The sequence below is a fragment of the Pleurodeles waltl genome, chromosome 5 (assembly GCF_031143425.1).
Source record: "Pleurodeles waltl isolate 20211129_DDA chromosome 5, aPleWal1.hap1.20221129, whole genome shotgun sequence".
NCBI classification, from domain to species: Eukaryota; Metazoa; Chordata; class Amphibia; order Caudata; family Salamandridae; genus Pleurodeles; species Pleurodeles waltl.
Genome location: NC_090444.1, coordinates 159626739 through 159647529, shown reverse-complemented (window position 1 = coordinate 159647529; position 20791 = coordinate 159626739). Strand labels below are relative to the sequence as shown.

At 45.5% G+C, this 20791-nt stretch overlaps 1 protein-coding gene across 2 annotated transcripts in view; it reads left to right on the top strand.

Annotated features, from left to right (window-relative positions):
- Positions 1-20791, top strand: part of MIA3 (MIA SH3 domain ER export factor 3) — a 441987-nt gene that overhangs the window by 189820 nt on the left and 231376 nt on the right. For both annotated transcript variants that reach the window (XM_069233852.1, XM_069233851.1), the window contains exons 11-14: positions 13288-13376; positions 13453-13530; positions 13614-13724; positions 15940-16011. In XM_069233852.1, coding sequence (XP_069089953.1) covers positions 13288-13376; positions 13453-13530; positions 13614-13724; positions 15940-16011 — 350 coding nt within the window. The remainder of the gene's footprint in view (positions 1-13287; positions 13377-13452; positions 13531-13613; positions 13725-15939; positions 16012-20791) is intronic.

Sequence of the window (20791 nt, the reverse complement as noted above, 5' to 3'; positions counted from 1 at the left end):
TTTTTTTTATACAAGTAACTAAATACAATGACATAATCTCATCCTCCATTTCAAAGCAATCTCTATACAATACAATGACATGATCTCATTCTTAATTTTAAAGAAGTCTCTTGGAATCTCTATAAAGTCAAAGTATATCTCTCCTCCAAATAACTTGCTCGAGTTTCCTTAAAAACAATATGTAGGATGAATCATATTTCTTTTCATGCCCTTTTGGAGCGGTTTCCTTTTTTTGGTATGTGTGGACACAATTAACTATAATCATTTACTTTATTTAGAGTTTTTAAAGTGCGAATATGAGTTTAAGGGTCACAGAGCACTGTATAGTGGAACAAGTTTGATAACAAATAGTAACAATAGAGACCCTAGATATATAATAAGTTTCCAGATCTGAAGAATGGCACACATTGTTACATTGAAGCCAACAACAGACTCTTCCAGTCCTATATCGGTCATTGCTTGGATGCCCCAACAAAAAGTCTACAGCTGGACCAGTGATCTTTTGTTTGGGAGGAGTGCAGGGTAACTACGTTATGCTGTCTGTAAGGTAGAAGGTTCATGCAAGAGACTTGCGATCCAAGTGTAAAGCCTGGTGGAAACAATGTGGGTCACGGTCCAAATGGGATAGCCTTAATAGTTCCTTGTGGGAAGAATATATTTAGGGAGCCTCTCAGTTTCATTAGTTGTGAGCAGTTGTTTAGATCAGAAGGGGACCAGTTATCCCCTTTTGTAGAGTGTTATGGTTTTCTGTGTCAGAAGTCGAGAAAAGGCCAAGGAGAATAAGAAGGCAGGAGTTGTTTTGGTCTAGAATTTTGAATTGCATCTTGCATGATATGTAAAATGGCTGTTTATGTGCTGTTGTCCAGTCTCAAACTGGAAGTTGTTGAGCCGGTTAATCTGTTCAATGCATTGGGAGAATTGGGTGTAGGCATAGTTGTCAGCGACTTTAACCAGTAAGGGGATGTTGGCCACTGGACGAAAGTTGTGTAGATCTGTCGGTTCATTGTCTTCTGTTTTCTGTACAGATTTTACTTTGCCAGTCTTCTGTCTGTTTGCGATTGTGCCTTGGGTTAGTTATTTACTGATAGCCTTTGTTGAAGGTACGGTCAGAGGGCGAGTGACTGAGATCTTTTGTGAGTCCTGAAGGCAGTGAGGTGAGAGGAGAATTTCAGTGATGCTACCATCTTCCAGGTCTGATTCACTGAGTGTTTTTTTTTTTTAGCTTTAGGGAATGGTTGTGAGCTAAATCACGCTCCGTAAATGGGTGTTACTGTTAGAAGAAGGGCAGACCTTTCCGCAAAGTCTAGTTCATAGCCCAGTCATTTAGGACCGCGATTTCAATTTTTCCTATTTCCTCCTCAGAAAAAGTCGAAAACGTCTCTGTTCTCGGAGGTAGTGTCCATGATTGTGGTAATAGTGCTATGGCTGGCTTGATGTTCAACAATTTTGTAGAGTTTACCCAGCCAGTTGTTAGCATATTGAGTTGTGAAGAATGAGGCTTTGGCATTCCTAATTAGCTTCTTGAAGGAGTTTCTTATACCCCGGAATTGGATTAGATGTAGGGAGGAGGGATCTTGCCTCCATCTTCTCTGTTAGTCCAAGCGTCCTCTTTTTTTTTCATTGATAGAAAAACAAATTGAACCAACTCTGATAACCCAAACTGTCTTTTAAGACTAGTGGAGTAACTACCTTCATTATGTCTGCCACAGTGCGAGGTTAACTTGTGTATGTTCTGCATCTCACTTGTAGGTGTGAGATTCTGCAGGCATAGAGAGGAAAGATCATTCCGGCGTATGTTTTTATACCCCCTCCCAGATGCTCTACTTGGTCTCATGGTTTAATGGTGAGGGTAAGGCTGTACTAAGATGTCCATTCAAGGGCAGAGGAGCGATTGAGCCAGAGTCAGTCAGAAATACTATATCTAGCCCATATATTTGCTTCAGCAGTGTCTGTGGCATGTTTGCCCACTCATTTGCAGTTGTGAAGCTTGCATTTCAGGACATCTCTTGTAGACTGGCTTATGCGTTCATGTGTGGTCTGCTTGTGTTGGAGTTAGCAATGATGTGGATGTAAAATGAAGACCTCATAGGGGTCTGATCGGTCTTGCTGTAGGATTGTAGAAGGGATTATGGGCCAAATGTAGCAAAGGATTTTACCCATTCTGTCTCTATGGGGAAAAAGGGTTCGTACATATGGCCCTATGTTTCAGCGTCAGTTATCTGGCTAAGTGATCTCTTGGGTCATTGGGTATGATTAGTTAACGTAATAGGGAGCCTGGTCTGGGTGGGTGACAATTTACATGGGATAAGTGGCACCAGTTGATCAGGTGCGTATTTATGCCTTGCATAGAGAGTCTGGTCTTTTTGAACTTTATAGAGATGTACTTTAACTCTTCTCTAAGCTTATCGACTTTGTTTTCTATGCATCTAAATTGGAGATGTTTTTGTGTAGTGGAACAGGACATATAGTTAGAGGCCTTCATAGGGGTTTCTGTAGCAGATTGTAAGGCCTAGTAGGAAGCCAGGTGTGGAAGCCATTGTTATTGACTTGTATGGTGAGGGTATGACTGGAATTTTGTTGTGTGAGGTGCAGAGCATGAGGGGACCTGCAGCTGTGCCAAGGGTCTGTGGTGCGACGGAAGAAGCTGGTGGGATCCTTGTTAAATGATGATGATGATGATGATGATAAATAACAATTGTAGCCATGGTGGGTAAGAAGAGGGGATATACTGGTCAGTGTTTTGTATGGGTTATCTGGGTGGTGTGTGGCATTCCCATAATGGTGCTGCCATGGAGGTCATGAGCAGGGAGAATTCAATGGAAGGACTTTGCGGTGCGACCTTGAGCAAAGACTTCATCAGAAAACAACTGGGATTGGGAACAAGATAGTTATCCCTCTCGGTGTCTGTGACCCACTGAGATTGTCAGGCGCAAGTGATTGGATTAGAATGGGAAGCATCCCCATGATGAGACAAGTCCGGGTTTAAGGGTGGAGAGGTGGTCCTTTTTGGGTATGTTCCTAGGAGGAGAGAGATGATTCTTGAGTCCAGCTTTGTCCAGGGCAGTAGTGTTTATCCCCCATGGATTGGTAGTCATTGGTTAGGGCTAGTGGTCTTTGTTTTGGCTTGTTGATGGTGGTTGTGAATGATGTAGCTGCAAGGGATGTGAGACTAGTGTCTCGAGGAGCTTCAAGGGATCTGGTGTAGTGGGGTAGATGTCTCTGGGGGTTCTCTGTATTCATGAATGTTTTTAACATAGCAAAGTTGAGATTGGAGATCTTCAGATTCAATTCTCCTGCTGGACAAGAATGTTTCTGTTTTGGTACATGGAGACAGACACCTCAGCTCTGAAGAAGAAGGATGAGGGTGTAGTGAATAGTTTGAGCCCATGGGGTATTTTGGTAGAGTTTGAGATGCATGGGCGTGTGTTTGTGGATTATCTCCAACCGGTGGTGCAGTGTGTGAAGAAGACAAGGCACACTTAGTATATGATACCTAAAGACATATTGTGAGCTTACATTGGGCCTGCGGCCCATCCATTGCTTATCATTTGTTGGCATTGTCACACTCTCTTGCTTCATATGCAGTGGCTTGCCTTCCTCTTCTTGTATTTTTCCTTCCCCTGGGGCATAGCCTCTTTACAATCTTTCTGAACGGCTGACTCGTATCGGCCTACTGCTTACATTTAAGAAACTACTGTTTTTCTTTTTCATTGAGCACTCCATGAGAGTGCATGTGCCTGCTAACTCTCTCTCCTTCTTGTGCTGCTTTACTCCTCAAATACCCTCCACCCCCATGCTGTGTTGCTCCAGGTATTTCTCCTGTGGTATGGCTGAAAAGCCATATTGCATGAAAGTGTAAGCTTTTGTGCACACAGACTTTCATGGTGCAAGGGGAGAAAAGGCCAACTGTTGCACTCACATAGCTGTGACTCTTCTTCTGAAGGCCCAAAAAGCTGCTCCTTGCAAATAACTGAATGCTATGTAAAGTAAGATTGGCATTTGGAAGTATTTCCTTTAATATTTCAAAACTTCATATTCTTTTAAAAATCTGTTCAGAATTCCGTGAGTGAAAAATGTTTGAAAAATAAACCATGCCATTTTATAAAAATTGAAAACTTTGAATTCAGTGAACAGTTCCAGATACCATTAGATATGTTTGCGTTTTCCTTCAGTATTCTGAAATGTTTTTCTTGTAATAATGCTTTAAATGCACACATTGGCAAAATCAAAAACTACGCATGCGTATTATAAAGGCGAGACATATTTGTTTTGCCAGTGCTGGTTTGTTTTGAAGTTCTCCCCACTACACTCTTTATGAGATGTTGCTACCTCCCTTCTGCTCTTTCTCTGTCCTTCATCTTCAGAAGTTAATTCTTTGGGGGCAGGTTTATTTAACAGCGCAACTACTTTAGAATATTGATTATGGTCTCTGAGTGTGGTATTAGTTTCTGTTCTCAGGATAGGGGATTCCACGGTCTGGGGATGCTCAGTAGAAGAACTTTTCAAACCAGCAGTTCAGTCTTTCCCCCTGGTGGATCATCTTGAAAATGCTGGTCCTAACCATGCCCTAACCCTAGTCTAATGTTCTTGAAAGGTTTGGTAGATCTGTAACATCTAGTAGCTAGTATAAGAGATCCAGTCACACAGTATTATTAATATATATATATATATTTTTTTAAATTATTTTTTTACTACTACTACTAGCATGGGCCTCCTTGAAATATAGGCCGATGGCTCATTTGGGATGAGAGTGACATATCATTTTGATTCTGATTGTCTCCCTCTTTTTTTCCTTGGAACGTGCAAGGGAAGGCGTGAAAAACTTTATATGTTTTAATTCGGAGTCTAGTAAATTTAAATAACCTGCTTGAGACTTCAAAGCAACAATATTTATTACTAAAGCCTCAAATTTCCCTTATTGTGCACTTAAAGTAAAATGACTAACACTGAAGATGATCATTAGATGTCCAAGTCGGCAATCAAATGTTGATTCTCCAAATTTGTTTTGCCCAACACTGATAGATTATTATCTGCTTCCTATCTGCTGCCCAGGTAGGAAATACTGTTGTGTGACCTCCATAACACAGTTCATCAAATTCCCACCTTGATACAGATTTATCAGTGAGTAAAGGGAAAGTCATATGCGTTCAGGAAGATTACCGGGTTTAAGAGATTTCAGAGCAGAGTCTAATAATAATGGCTGACCTAAGGCTATATCACCTGTGACATTGAATTGGTTAACCCGTCACCTCACATTGAAATGCAAATATGTGGGTAATCGTCATTTCTCGTTGGCTTGAAGTGTTTCCCCACATAATCTTCACTTGATTTTACTAGCGGAGAGTGTTCTACTGAGGCAACCGGAGTCTCATAGCTCCCCTCGTTTCCCCTAGAAACAATTAGTTTAACGGCCAGGGAATAAGATGCCTCCGAAAAATCATCATACTGTGTAGTTGAAACTCGTGGGTATGTCTTTTGCAAGTCTTGGCATATCATTTTTCTCGTCGAATGTGCCCACGTTAACTTATTCGATTTTGATTCTCAAACTGGTTTTACCAACAAACAAAAAAAGGGGGGAGTTGATATAACAGCTGTTCAGTCAACCTACCCAGTAAATCTGTCTCTTGATCTTGTTAATCCACTTGCACCACTTGATCTCCAATTAATATTTTGCACCGTGCAGTCCGTTTAAAAATAGTTTTGGTTAGGATGCAGTACAAAGCGTAGTAGACTGTAGTTAAATATATAAGAACTCTGCCTGACTGTGGGCGTGAGCAATCCAAAATGAATAAAATTGGTTGTTCATAATAATCCACTAAATACACAATTTACCGCCACCCATCTGCTAGTTGCAGTCTCCCACTGTGTAGTCCTAGAAAAAGAGATTTTATCAGTACAGCTCAGTATTTCTCAGTTTTCTCTTTATAGCTGGACTTAGATGCCCAGAAAATTCTCCAAAAACAAAGCAGAGTGGTTAGCAACCCAGGTGAATACTGACTTAAGTTTAATATCAATTTAAAGCCTGTCGAAGCAAAAACCAATACACCAGCTAGATAAAAAAAAAAAAAAACAGCATCCAGCCAATAGGTATCTGTCCCTCACACCCCCACCCTCCTGGCTCACCCAGAGGGAAGGCACAATGGCAGGGGTCAGAAAAACCTGCCGGAGATGGCCAGATGCTTTTAAACATGTTTCACAAGCACTTTTGACACTTCCTGTAGGAAGTTGGGTCTGTATGTGCTATTTCAAAGTAAGGAATAGCATGCACAGAGTCCAAGGGTTCCCCTTAGAGGTAAGATAGTGGCAAAAAGAGAGAATACTAATGCTCTATTTTGTGGTAGTGTGGTCGAGCAGTAGGCTTATCAAAGAAGTAGTGTTAAGAATTTGTTGTACATACACACAGGCAATAAATGAGGAACACACACTGTAGGAAGTTGGCTCTGTATGTGCTATTTCAAAGTAAGGAATAGCATGCACAGAGTCCAAGGGTTCCCCTTAGAGGTAAGATAGTGGCAAAAAGAGATAATACTAATGCTCTATTTTGTGGTAGTGTGGTCGAGCAGTAGGCTTATCCAAGGAGTAGTGTTAAGCATTTGTTGTACATACACACAGGCAATAAATGAGGAACACACTCGGAGACAAATCCAGCCAATAGGTTTTGTTATAGAAAAATATATTTTCTTAGTTTATTTTAAGAACCACAGGTTCAAATTCTACATGTAATATCTCAGTTGAAAGGTATTGCAGGTAAGTACTTTAGGAACTTTGAATAATTACAGTAGCATATATACTTTTCACATAAAACACAAATAGCTGTTTTAAAAGTGGACACGGAGCAATTTTCACAGTTCCTGGGGGAGGTAAAGTATTGTTATTTTTAGCAGGTAAGTAAATCACTTACAGGTCTCAGTTTTGGGTCCAAGGTAGCCCACCGTTGGGGGTTCAGAGCAACCCCAAAGTTACCACACCAGCAGCTCAGGGCCGGTCAGGTGCAGAGGTCAAAGAGGTGTCCAAAACACATAGGCTTCAATGGAGAGAAGGGGGTGCCCCGGTTCCAGTCTGCCAGCAGGTAAGTACCCGCGTCTTCGGAGGGCAGACCAGGGGGGTTTTGTAGGGCACCGGGGGGGACACAAGCCCACACAGAAAGTACACCCTCAGCAGCGCGGGGGCGGCCGGGTGTAGTGTGCAAACAAGCGTCGGGTTCTCTGTAGCTTTCAATGGGAGACCAAGGGGTCTCTTCAGCGGTGCAGGCAGGCAAGGGGGGGGCTCCTCGGGGTAGCCACCACCTGGGCAAGGGAGAGGGCCTCCTGGAGGTCACTCCTGCACAGAAGTTCCGTTCCTTCAGGTGCTGGGGGCTGCGGGTGCAGGGTCTTTTCCAGCCGTCGGGACTTTAGGTTCAGGCAGTCGCGGTCAGGGGGAGCCTCGGGATTCCCTCTGCAGGCGTCCCTGTGGGGGCTCAGGGGGGACAACTTTGGTTACTCACGGTCTCGGAGTCGCCGGAGGGTCCTCCCTGAGGTGTTGGTTCTCCACCAGTCGAGTCGGGGTCGCCGGGTGCAGTGTTGCAAGTCTCGCGCTTCTTGCGGGGAGTTGCAGGGGTCTTTAAATCTGCTCCTTTGAAACAAAGTTGCAGTTCTTTTGGAGCAGTGCCGCTGTCCTCGGGAGTTTCTTGTCTTTCTTGAAGCAGGGCAGTCCTCTGAGGATTCAGAGGTCGCTGGTCCTTTGGAAAGCGTAGCTGGAGCAGGTTTCTTTGGAAGGCAGGAGACAGGCCGGTAGGACTGGGCCAAAGCAGTTGGTGTCTTCTGTTCTTCTTCTGCAGGGGTTTTTCAGCTCAGCAGTCCTCTTCTTCTTGTAGTGTCAGGAATCTAAATTCTTAGGTTCAGGGGAGCCCTTAAATACTAAATTTAAGGGCATGTTTAGGTCTGGGGGGGTTAGTCGCCAATGGCTACTAGCCCTGAGGGTGAGTACACCCTCTTTGTGCCCCCTCCCAAGGGGAGGGGGTCACATCCCTAATCCTATTGGGGGAATCCTCCATCTGCAAGATGGAGGATTTCTAAAAGTTAGTCACTTCAGCTCAGGACACCTTAGGGGCTGTCCTGACTGGCCAGTGACGCCTACTTGTTGTTCTCATTATTTCCCCCGGCCTTGCCGCCAAAAGTGGGGCCGTGGCCGGAGGGGGCGGGCAACTCCCCTAGCTGGAGTGCCCTGTGGTGCTGGAACAAAGGGGGTGAGCCTATGAGGCTCACCGCCAGGGGTTACAGCTCCTGCCTGGGGGAGGTGTTAGCATCTCCACCCAGGGCAGGCTTTGTTACTGGCCTCAGAGTGACAAAGGCACTCTCCCCATGGGGCCAGCAACATGTCTCGGTTGTGGCAGGCTGCTGGAACCAGTCAGCCTACACAGATAGTCGGTTAAGGTTTCAGGGGGCACCTCTAAGGCACCCTCTGGGGTGTATTTTACAATAAAATGTACACTGGCATCAGTGTGCATTTATTGTGCTGAGAAGTTTGATACCAAACTTCTCAGTTTTCAGTGTAGCCATTATGGTGCTGTGGAGTTCGTGTAAAACAGACTCCCAGATCATATACTCTTATGGCTACCCTGCACTTACAATGTCTAAGGTTTGGCTTAGACACTGTAGGGGCACAGTGCTCATGCACTGGTGCCCTCACCTATGGTATAGTGCACCCTGCCTTAGGGCGGTAAGGCCTGCTAGAGGGGTGACTTATCTATACTTGCATAGGCAGTGAGAGGCTGGCATGGCACCCTGAGGGGAGTGCCATGTCGACTTACTCATTTTGTTCTCACCAGCACACACAAGCTGGCAAGCAGTGTGTCTCTGCTGAGTGAGGGGTCTCCAGGGTGGCATAAGACATGCTGCAGCCCTTAGAGACCTTCCTTGGCATCAGGGCCCTTGGTACCAGGGGTACCATTTACAAGGGACTTTTCTGGATGCCAGGGTGTGCCAATTGTGGATACAAAAGTACAGGTTAGGGAAAGAACACTGGTGCTGGGGCCTGGTTAGCAGGCCTCAGCACACTTTCAATTCAAAACATAGCATCAGCAAAGGCAAAAAGTCAGGGGGTAACCATGCCAAGGAGGCATTTCCTTACACACACTCAGAGACCATTCCAGGCCAATAGGTTTTTGTATAGAAAAATATATTTTCTTAGTTTATTTTAAGAACCACAGGTTCAAATTCTACATGTAATATCTCATTTGAAAGGTATTGCAGGTAAGTACTTTAGGAACTTTGAATAATCACAATAGCATATATACTTTTCACATAAAACACAAATAGCTGTTTTAAAAGTGGACACAGTGCAATTTTCACAGTTCCTGGGGGAGGTAAAGTATTGTTAGTTCTTGCAGGTAAATAAACCACCTACGGGGTTCAGATTTGGGTCCAAGGTAGCCCACCGTTGGGGGTTCAGAGCAACCCCAAAGTTACCACACCAGCAGCTCAGGGCCGGTCAGGTGCAGAGGTCAAAGTGGTGCCCAAAACGCATAGGCTTCAATGGAGAAGGGGGTGCCCCGGTTCCAGTCTGCCAGCAGGTAAGTACCCGCGTCTTCGGAGGGCAGCCAGGGGGGTTTTGTAGGGCACCGGGGGGGGACACAAGTCCACACAAAAAGTACACCCTCAGCAGCGCGGGGGCGGCCGGGTGCAGTGTGCAAACACGCGTCGGGTTTGTAATGGTTTTCAATGGGAGACCAAGGGGTCTCTTCAGCGGTGCAGGCAGGCAAGGGGGGGGGCTCCTCAGGGTAGCCACCACCTGGGCAAGGGAGAGGTCCTCCTGGGGGTCACTCCTGCACTGGAGTTCCGATCCTTCAGGTCCTGGGGGCTGCGGGTGCAGGGTCTTTTCCAGGCGTCGGGATTTCAGAGTCAGGCAGTCGCAGTCAGGGGGAGCCTCGGGATTCCCTCTGCAGGCGTCGCTGTGGGGGCTCAGGGGGGACAACTTTGGTTACTCACAGTCTTGGAGCCGCCGGAGGGTCCTCCCTGTAGCGTTGTTTCTTAACCAGTCGAGTCGGGGTCGCTGGGTGCAGTGTTGCAAGTCTCACGCTTCTTGCGGGGATTGCAGGGGTCTTTAAATCTGCTCCTCTGAAACAAAGTTGCAGTCTTTGTGGAACAGGGCCGCTGTCCTCGGGAGTTTCTTGTTCCTCTTGAAGCAGGGCAGTCCTTTGAGAATTCAGAGGTCTCTGGTCCTGGGGAACGCGTCGCTGGAGCAGGTTTCTTTAGAAGGCAGGAGACAGGCCGGTAGGACTGGGGCCAAAGCAGTTGGTGTCTTCTTTCTTCTTCTGCAGGGGTTTTTCAGCTCAGCAGTCCTCTTCTTCTTGTAGTTGCAGGAATCTAAATTCTTAGGTTCAGGGGAGCCCTTAAATACTAAATTTAAGTGTGTGTTTAGGTCTGGGGGGTTAGTAGCCAATGGCTACTAGCCCTGAGGGTGGGTACACCCTCTTTGTGCCTCCTCCCAAGGGGAGGGGGTCACATTCCTATCCCTATTGGGGGAATCCTCCATCTGCAAGATGGAGGATTTCTAAAAGTTAGAGTCACTTCAGCTCAGGACACCTTAGGGGCTGTCCTGACTGGCCAGTGACTCCTTCTTGTTATTCTCATTATTTCCTCCGGCCTTGCCGCCAAAAGTGGGGGCCGTGGCCGGAGGGGGCGGGCAACTCCACTAGCTGGAGTGTCCTGCGGTGCTGGAACAAAGGGGGTGAGCCTTTGAGGCTCACCGCCAGGTGTTACAGCTCCTGCCTGGGGGAGGTGTTAGCATCTCCACCCAGTGCAGGCTTTGTTACTGGCCACAGAGTGACAAAGGCACTCTCCCCATGTGGCCAGCAACATGTCTCGGGGGTGGCAGGCTGCTGGAACCAGTCAGCCTACACAGATAGTCGGATACAGTTTCAGGGGGCACCTCTAAGGTGCCCTCTGGGGTGTAGTTTACAATAAAATGTACACTGGCATCAGTGTGCATTTATTGTGCTGAGAAGTTTGATACCAAACTTCCCAGTTTTCAGTGTAGCCATTATGGTGCTGTGGAGTTCGTGTTTGACAGACTCCCAGACCATATACTCTTATGGCTACCCTGCACTTACAATGTCTAAGGTTTTGCTTAGACACTGTAGGGGCACAGTGCTCATGCACTGGTGCCCTCACCTATGGTATAGTGCACCCTGCCTTAGGGCTGTAAGGCCTGCTAGAGGGGTGACTTACCTATACTGCAGAGGCAGTGAGAGGCTGGCATGGCACCCTGAGGGGAGTGCCATGTCGACTTACTCATTTTGTTCTCACTAGCACACACAAGCTGGCAAGCAGTGTGTCTGTGCTGAGTGAGGGGTCTCTAGGGTGGCATAAGACATGCTGCAGCCCTTAGAGACCTTCCCTGGCATCAGGGCCCTTGGTACCAGGGGTACCAGTTACAAGGGACTTATCTGGATGCCAGGGTGTGCCAATTGTGGATACAAAAGTACAGGTTAGGGAAAGAACACTGGTGCTGGGGCCTGGTTAGCAGGCCTCAGCACACTTTCAATTCAAAACATAGCATCAGCAAAGGCAAAAAGTCAGGGGGTAACCATGCCAAGGAGGCATTTCCTTACACTTCCATAAACTGATTTCAAAGCAACATCCAAGTGGATTTAAAATAATTAAAATCTGTTTTATTTGAAATACAGAGCATTGAGCTGTTGGCTTTTGGTGGGCATGAATGGGCTTCGTCAGCAGCACAAGAAGAGGAGTGGTATGGTCGGAGCTCTTACTAGTTTGGAATTCCATGCTTTTACTACAAGTAGCAAATTCTCATCCCAAAATGAGACCCAAGATGTAAGGCTCAGACTATAGTTAAGATAATGTCTGAATGGTGCTGATGTCTTGGATACTGAGTTTGAAGTTTTTGTATACCACAAACACCAGCCGCCCAGCATTATATAAGAAGTATATAGGAATCAAATGGATTTGACTGTAAAAGGCTTTGCCTTTTTCCTGTGTTCATCAAGCTATTACTGGCAAAGGAAGTTGCTAGGTAGAATTGTGAATCACGCCTCACAGTAGCTGGTTTCAACCTTGATGTTGTGAGTGGAGAATTTGCTTCTTCGCTAGTACTTTGCTTTACCCCGTGTGTTGTTGTAACGTATTATCAGTCTGTCGCCAACTCCATTTCAGATACATGAGAACTAGTTGTTCTTCGTGGGATATAAAACTGCTGACAGAGGTTTGCATTCGTCATGTAGGCGTACACAGACAAGTTCAATTTTCTTTATGCTTTTTCAACCTAGCATTTACATTGACATGGTAGTTTTGGTCAAATATCCATGTGGACGTGCTTGCCCTCTCAAAATAGCTTTGTTCTGTGCACAGTAGTTGTCCTATCGAATATCCAATCAGCTCAGCCGTTTCATTGCTTCAAGAGTGTTCAAGGTTATTAAAATATCAGGCTATTAAAGGAAACAGTGCTGGATGAGAAAAACATTGCTCGTCTCCCAATGAGTCGTTGTCAAACACCACCAGCCAAGCAGCGGCAAAATCAGTTTGTAACTCCTACAATTTGAATTGGGGCATGTAGACACCCATTATGATTCTTTGGCTATTGTCAGCTTGCGGTGTAGTGGAGTCCGAGTGTTTTCACACCTCTTTAGAAATGTTTAAATGTTGAGGGTTTCCACATGCACTGTGTATACCTCCACAAATAGAAAGCGGCGCAGTTAAAGTTTAAAGTATTAGTCCTGCACAATCAGTGCAGACCAGTGGCGCGTTTCTAAGATGATATGCTTGTTAATTAATAGACAGGAAGCAAACCGGGGTTCACAAGTGCTTTTGTTTTAATTGCTACTTTCACCAAGTGGAGCCATACTGCTGTTAAAGCAGAAAGATTAGAGAATTAAGAACATCAATGATTCCTGATCATTTGATGAATGTTACAATTCCTGTGTTTGTCTTCTTTCAGTAGATTCAATAGAATGCAGTTTTTTAGATTTTTCTGCTCAAATTCAGGCATGGAGCTTAGATCACTTAACACGTTTGCACTCCACCCAGTCCACTCTAACTTGCCTCCCTTTCCCCACACCCCCTTTAGTGCAGTGACTTCTCTGTTGACCAAAGCACTAGCTAAAAAACATTCCAAAAAAGAAGTTTCCATTCTTGCATCTTTGTTTTTCTGTGATATTTATTTGATTTTCATAAATTGCTTTTTCACCAAGCAGTTGTTGCGAGTTATATGTTTGAGATGTGTATTGCTCTGTAAGGATTATTTTGAATACCCGTGTCTTCATACCGTTGTGTTAAATTTGCTTTGTTTTAGTAAACGAAAAACAACTTGCTGAAAAAATAAAAATACTCATACAGGAGAAAGCAGATATTGTGCAGAAGATTTCTGATTATGAGCAGAAGGTTGGTAATATTGCATTCTTCTTCACGCACATTGTTTATCCTCCTTCCTAAGCACTTTTGTTTGCTCTGCATTTAGATTAAAGAAGCAAAGCAATCAGTTAAGGAAGCCAAGAAACAAAATACTGACCTCTCGGCTGAAGCTTTGGAGCTGAAGGTAGGCAGCAGTGTAGCTTGGGAAGGGACAGGCTGAGGTGGAAAGTTGTTTTTTATGTGACAATAACTGTATTTACTTTCTAGGAAGTTGTGAAAGGGCTGGAGGATGTCAATCAGCAGCTGGGGACCAAAGTCCGGAACTTGCAGGCAGATCTGGAAGCTCAGCGAAAGCAAAGTATGAAGAAGCAAGATAATGTAAGGATGCCATGAGCAGCTTTTAAACATGTTGGTGCCCAGTGTCTAACTCCTCTGGACACTAGTTATATTTGCTCCTGAAGTAATGTATGATTGTTTATAGCTATTTAGCTTAAGTTAATCATCAACATCCTGGTCTGTGGTTAGGCAGTGTCAATGAGGAGGATTCTTTCAGTGGGATTTTTGAGCTGAAACAAATGTGAGTTACATGTATCCTTGTTTCTTCTACCTAAACATATTAAAGTGCTTGATGACTATTTTAATTAATTGTTACAACACTGGGCTTCCACAGGCATTTAAAATTCCCTGTGGGTAGGAGTTTGACATGTAGGTACTTAATGTTAAAAAAACATTACCCTTTCCTACTTAAAAGTTGCAGTGTGATCCAGTCTAAACAGTGGTGTGAATACTTTTTTTTTTTTTGCCGTTTTTTAAAGTGATGAGCACCACCTTACAATGCTCTTAAGGTATTGAGTGCCTTTTATCTGCTTGGGAAGCTACAACCAGTTTTCTGATAAAATTCGATATTTCTACAGTGATGCATATTCTTTTGAGGCATGAAGTGTCCTCTCGATGCAGTCTTAGGTCATTCATACTGAAGAAAGATGTGAGCGCAGGTTCCATGTGAACTCTGCAGAAAGATGCAGAGAGGAGCCTACCACAAGACTTGGCAGTAGGAGTTGGAGCATGCACGACATGGGTTAGGGGCTAGCAAGGCAGACTTTGGTACTTTTTCTTCTAACACGTGTGTGACCATTACCTTAAGGTAGCTTCTCTTCTACCCTTCGTTTTATTCCGAGGCAACTGGCGAGACCTAAAGGTTATTAGAAATGTTCTTGTCTCTGATTAAATGCCTTCAAGCTATTCAGGAACTACAATTAACCTATCTCTTCACAGACATATTTACTGTGTCATGCTCCTTCGTAATTGGTGTTTTTGTCCCTAATGTAAAATAGTTGCAGAGCTGGTTACTTGTGGCCCCAGGTGGACTACAGCGTTAAAGAGGTTACAGTGTAAAAACACAGTGTGTTAATACTGTGTATACAATTTCTTTGAAAGACATTGAAAACAAGCATTTTTAATGTAATGGGTTTCACATTCGCTCCAGTTAGAGCTATTAGGTTTGTAAACTCCTAACAGGACTCTTCTTGGCATATAACATGAAAATCAAAAGTAAAACAGTTTCACATAAGTGAGTTGATTTACAGCACCACGGCCACCTTGAGCATCAGTGATAAGGAGAGACCCTAAAGGAAAAAGAAGTTCGCTCGCAGTCAAACTTATCAGCAAAAGTGCAGTTAGCCATGTAACAGGGGTGATGGCCAAGGTGGTAACAAAACCTCCTCAAGGAGGGACAAACGTAAACCATTTACCAATGTCATAGAAGGATTTTTAAAGGGGAAGCCCACGAACGAGTGATAGCGATGGCCGTGAGGTGGGCGTTGTTAAAAGTCCAGATACATACCAACACGTCGGAAAAGCAGTGCATGCGAACTGCTATGCTCAACTTAAAAAGTAAGCAGCAGATTTTAAGGCAGCTTTTGATTACAGCCTTAGTGATGATCATTTACCTTTATTGTGCATTTTTGTTGCGCTACCTTGAGACCGCTACTCCTTGAGATTCCAATAAGATGTAACTGACTGACTTTATCTTTTTAGTTAATGCATTTTCAGAAAGAAAAGTGTTACTGAAGGTACTAAATTGCTGTGTATGCCAACCTGCCTGTTAACTGCTGAAACAGCTTTTTTGGTGCCTCTTTTGGCATATGTAAATGATCAAATAATTCCTAGAGTTCGGGGATGTGCAAAATTAGAATAATCCATTTTACATGTTACTAAAGTAGCTCCTTTGCCATGCACACAAATAGTAAGAAGTACAACTCTGTGTAATCCTCTGTTTCTAGTATTGCATCACTAACGCCGCCTACAATAGGCATTCTAGAATCTTTTTTTTATTGACATCTGCTTGGGTTTTAAGACATACTGTGACACCATTCACCAGGTGGCCCTTTTGAAAAAAATCCAAATGTTTTTCCTGCTCGCCATCAACAATGTTTTTTTTTTTTTCTGTTTTTTTGTTTTTTTTTGTGGGTTGATTACTTAAAACATCTGAGTTTATCAACTAAATTGCTCACCCTTGTGAAAGAATATGTAAAATGTATGGTAACACCTAAAAATGTGTATTTTAATTTAAAGTTTAACTTCATTTGAGTAGATACTTGAAACTCAGAAGTCTGTTGAAAAACTGCAGGAAGTTCTTGCGCAGCACTCCGCTGAACTGTCTGAGGTGAGTGGTTACTGTAATGTCCTTTAATGGTTCTCTTATTATGTTTTTAAAGTAAATGTACAGATATTTTTACAGTGTCTGCTTGGTGTATGCCATCAGAGGACCGTGTTGAGCCTGGCTTTTCGTTTAGATGCCCGGTTATGTGACATTGACAGAGATGCTGCTACGCTACACATAAGCCACGATGGGTCTTTTATTGCGCATAGTGCAATAAGAAGCACGTACATTTTCAGTTCCTTGTAACGTTTGTGTGCCCTTGCAAGCTATCTTATCACTCTTCTAGAACCCATGTGAAAAAATCCTTTCATGCAGGTGGATAATCTGAAATGTACTCTGCCCATGCTTAGTGCACGTTTATAAGTATTTGTGGTGTTATGATAAAAATAATTTTTTTAATCAGTTTTTGATAGTGAAATAATTATCAGGAAATGTAATAAATTTGAAATGGACTATGCTGTAGATATTTGAATACTTTTTAGAAATTGTGTTGCGATGTCCTAGATCATGTGACATTGTGCTAATTTTGAAGCAATAGAGGTTAGGACAGGAGTAATTATTTTCTGAAAATATAAGCATGCATTGCCCCGCCCTGAACCATAGCATCCCTGTACATTTGGGGGCATAAGCACCCTGTAAGGAAATGCCTCCTTGGCATGGTTACCCCCTGACTTTTTGCCTTTGCTGATGCTATGCTTTGAATTGAACGTGTGCTGAGGCCTGCTAACCAGGCCCCAGCACCAGTGTTCTTTCCCTAACCTGTACTTTTGTATCCACAATTGGCACACCCTGGCATCCAGATAAGTCCCTTGTAAATGGTACCCCTGGTACCAAGGGCCCTGATGCCAGGGAAGGTCTCTAAGGGCTGCAGCATGTCTTATGCCACCCTGGAGACCCCTCACTCAGCACAGACACACTGCTTGCCAGCTTGTGTGTGCTGGTGAGAACAAAATGAGTAAGTCGACATGGCACTCCCCTCAGGGTGCCATGCCAGCCTCTCACTGCCTATGCAAGTATAGATAAGTCACCCCTCTAGCAGGCCTTACAGCCCTAAGGCAGGGTGCACTATACCATGGGTGAGGGCACCAGTGCATGAGCACTGTGCCCCTACAGTGTCTAAGCAAAACCTTAGACATTGTAAGTGCAGGGTAACCATAAGAGTATATGGTCTGGGAGTCTGTTTTACACGAACTCCACAGCACCATAATGGCTACACTGAAAACTGGGAAGTTTGGTATCAAACTTCTCAGCACAATAAATGCACACTGATGCCAGTGTACATTTTATTGTAAAATGCACCACAGAGGGCACCTTAGAGGTGCCCCCTGAAACCTTAACCGACTATCTGTGTAGGCTGACTGGTTCCAGCAGCCTGCCACAACCGAGACATGTTGCTGGCCCCATGGGGAGAGTGCCTTTGTCACTCTGAGGCCAGTAACAAAGCCTGCACTGGGTGGAGATGCTAACACCTCCCCCAGGCAGGAGCTGTCACACCTGGCGGTGAGCCTCAAAGGCTTACCCCTTTGTGCCAGCACCGCAGGACACTCCAGCTAGTGGAGTTGCCCGCCCCCTCCGGCCAAGGCCCCCACTTTTGGCGACAAGGCCGGAGAAAATAATGAGAAAAACAAGGAGGAGTCACTGACCAGTCAGGACAGCCCCTAAGGTGTCCTGAGCTGAAGTGACTCTAACTTTTAGAAATCCTCCATCTTGCAGATGGAGGATTCCCCCAATAGGATTAGGGATGTGACCCCCTCCCCTTGGGAGGAGGCACAAAGAGGGTGTACTCACCCTCGGGGCTAGTAGCCATTGGCTACTAACCCCCCAGTCCTAAACACGCCCTTAAATTTAGTATTTAAGGGCTCCCCTGAACCTAAGAATTTAGATTCCTGCAACTAACAAGAAGAAGAGGACTGCTGAGCTGAAAAACCCCTGCAGAGGAAGAACAGAAGACACCAACTGCTTTGGCCCCAGACTTACCGGCCTGTCTCCTGCCTTCCAAAGAAACCTGCTCCAGCGACGCTTTCCAAGGGACCAGCGACCTCTGAATCCTCTGAGGACTGCCCTGCTTCAAGAAAGACAAGAAACTCCCGAGGACAGCGGCACTGCTCCAAAAGAACTGCAACTTTGTTTCAAGGAGCAGATTTAAAGACCCCTGCAACTCCCCACAAGAAGCGTGAGACTTGCAACACTGCACCCGGCGACCCCGACTCGACTGGTGGAGAACCAACACTTCAGGGAGGACCCTCCGGCGACTCCAAGACTGTGAGTAACCAAAGTTGTCCCCCCTGAGCCCCCACAGCGACGCCTGCAGAGGGAATCCCGAGGCTCCCCCTGACCGCGACTGTCTGAACTCCATTTCCCGACGGCTGGAAAAGACCCTGCACCTGCAGCTCCCAGCACCTAAAGGAACGGAACTCCTGTGCAGGAGTGACCCCCAGGAGGCCCTCTCCCTTGCCCAGGTGGTGGCTACCCCGAGGAGCCCCCCCCTTGCCTGCCTGCAACGCTGAAGAGATCCCTTGATCTCTCATTGAAAACCATTGTAAACCCGACACGTGTTTGCACACTGCACCCGGCCGCCCCCGCGCTGCTGAGGGTGTACTTTTTGTGCTGACTTGTGTCCCCCCCCCCCCCCCCCCCCGGTGCCCTACAAAACCCCCCTGGTCTGCCCTCAGACGCGGGTACTTACCTGCTGGCAGACTGGAACCGGGGCACCCCCTTCTCTCCATTGAAGCCTATGTGTTTTGGGCACCTCTTTGACCTCTGCACCTGACCGGCCCTGAGCTGCTGGTGTGGTGACTTTGGGGTTGCTCTGAACCCCCAACGGTGGGCTACCTTGGACCAAGAACTGAAACCTGTAAGTGACTTACTTACCTGTGAAACCTAACAATACTTTACCTCCCCCAGGAACTGTGAAAATTGCACTGTGTCCACTTGTAAAACAGCTTATTGTGTTTTATGTAAAAAGTATACATGCTAATGTAATGATTCAAAGTTCCTAAAGTACTTACCTGCAATACCTTTCAAATGAGATATTACATGTAGAATTTGAACCTGTGGTTCTTAAAATAAACTAAGAAAATATATTTTTCTATACCAAAACCTATTGGCTGGATTTGTCTCTGAGTGTGTGTTCCTCATTTATTGCCTGTGTGTACGTACAAACAAATGCTTAACACTACTCCTTTGATAAGCCTACTGCTCGACCACACTACCACAAAATAGAGCATTAGTATTATCTCTTTTTGCCACTATCTTACCTCTAAGGGGAACCCTTGGACTCTGTGCATACTATTCCTTACTTTGAAATAGTGCATACAGAGCCAACTTCCTACACACCCCTTTTCAGTCCAAGAGGGAAACAAGTTATTTTCTTGCATCGTTGGTCTGACCCTAGTGTCCACTGGCTGGGTCTGATTAACCAGATGGTGTAATTGTTTGAGCCAATCTTGCTGTTCTATTGACTGTGGACCCGAAACATAAAAATGTTACCCTTTCTGTGCTGTGGACCGTCGGGAGCTGTCTTCAGCCACGGTGCTAGTGTGTGGAGGACGGCTCCCGGCCATCCTTGCACACAAGTCAGGAAATCCCTCTGGGGCAGGCTCCTGAGGGGTTTCCTTTCTGTAGAAACAACCTCCTTCACCTCCCAAGGCTGTTATTGGTTTTCATTGAAATGGCGATCAACGCACGCTGCGCGTCGACGACATGTCAATGAAAGTGAAATGAGCCGATCAGCTCATTTCACTTTACCTGCCTCGTGCCTCTCAGCCCCCTGAGCACCGAGGTAGGCGGCAGAGGTATTGTTGGAAAGGAGGTGAATCTCCCCTCCCCCTCCCAAGTGGACCCTTGCTTGGGGAGCACACAAGGAGGGTGATCCTCAGGAAGGGATCCACTCCACTAGACATCAGGGACAGGGGAGCAGCCCCTTGGGCAAGGGCTTTTGCTTCACTTAGGAAAGTACCCTCTTTCTTGGCATGGTTACCCCTATTTTCTGCTTGTCAGTGTGATTGACTGTGTCTGCTAACCAGGACCCCACTAGTTATGCTCTCCTGTAAATTTTGCTAACTGTACCTTATTCTTCCCACAATTGGCATACGGCTCCCCCTTTTTAAGTCCCTAGTATATGGTACCTAGGTACCCAGGGCATTGGGGTACCAGGGGATCCCTATGGGCTGCAGCAGTTATTCTGCCACCCATAGGGAGCCTATGACAGGGGTTCTGCAGGCCTGTCATTGCAGTCTGTGTGAAACGGTTGCATGCACCCGTTTTCACTACAGGTCACTATAAGTCACCCCTATGGTAGGCCCTCTCAGCCCGGAGGGCAGGGTGCATTTACCTGTGAGTGAGGGCACCCCTGCACTAGCAGAGGTGCCCCACAAACTCCAGGCCCATTTTCCTGGGCCTTGTGAGTGCGGGGATGCCATTTTACGCATCTGCTGGACTTAGGTGACTACCGATGTCCAGCTACATAATGGTAACTCTGAACCTGGGCATATTTGTTATCAAACATGTGGGAATCATACCCCAATACGGTTGCAAGTATTGGAAGTATGATTCCATTCAGTCTGAGGGCTTCTTAGAGGACCCCCAGCATTGCTACCACCAGTCTTACAGGGTTTTCTGGGGGACAGCCCAAGCTGTTGCCACCCTTCGGACAGGTTTCTGCCCACCTGCTGCTTGATCTGATCAAGCCCAGAAAGGCAGTACAAAGGATTGCCTTTGGGAGAGGGAGGTAACACCCTCTCCCTTTGGAAATAGGTGTGACTGGCATGGGAGGGGTACCCTC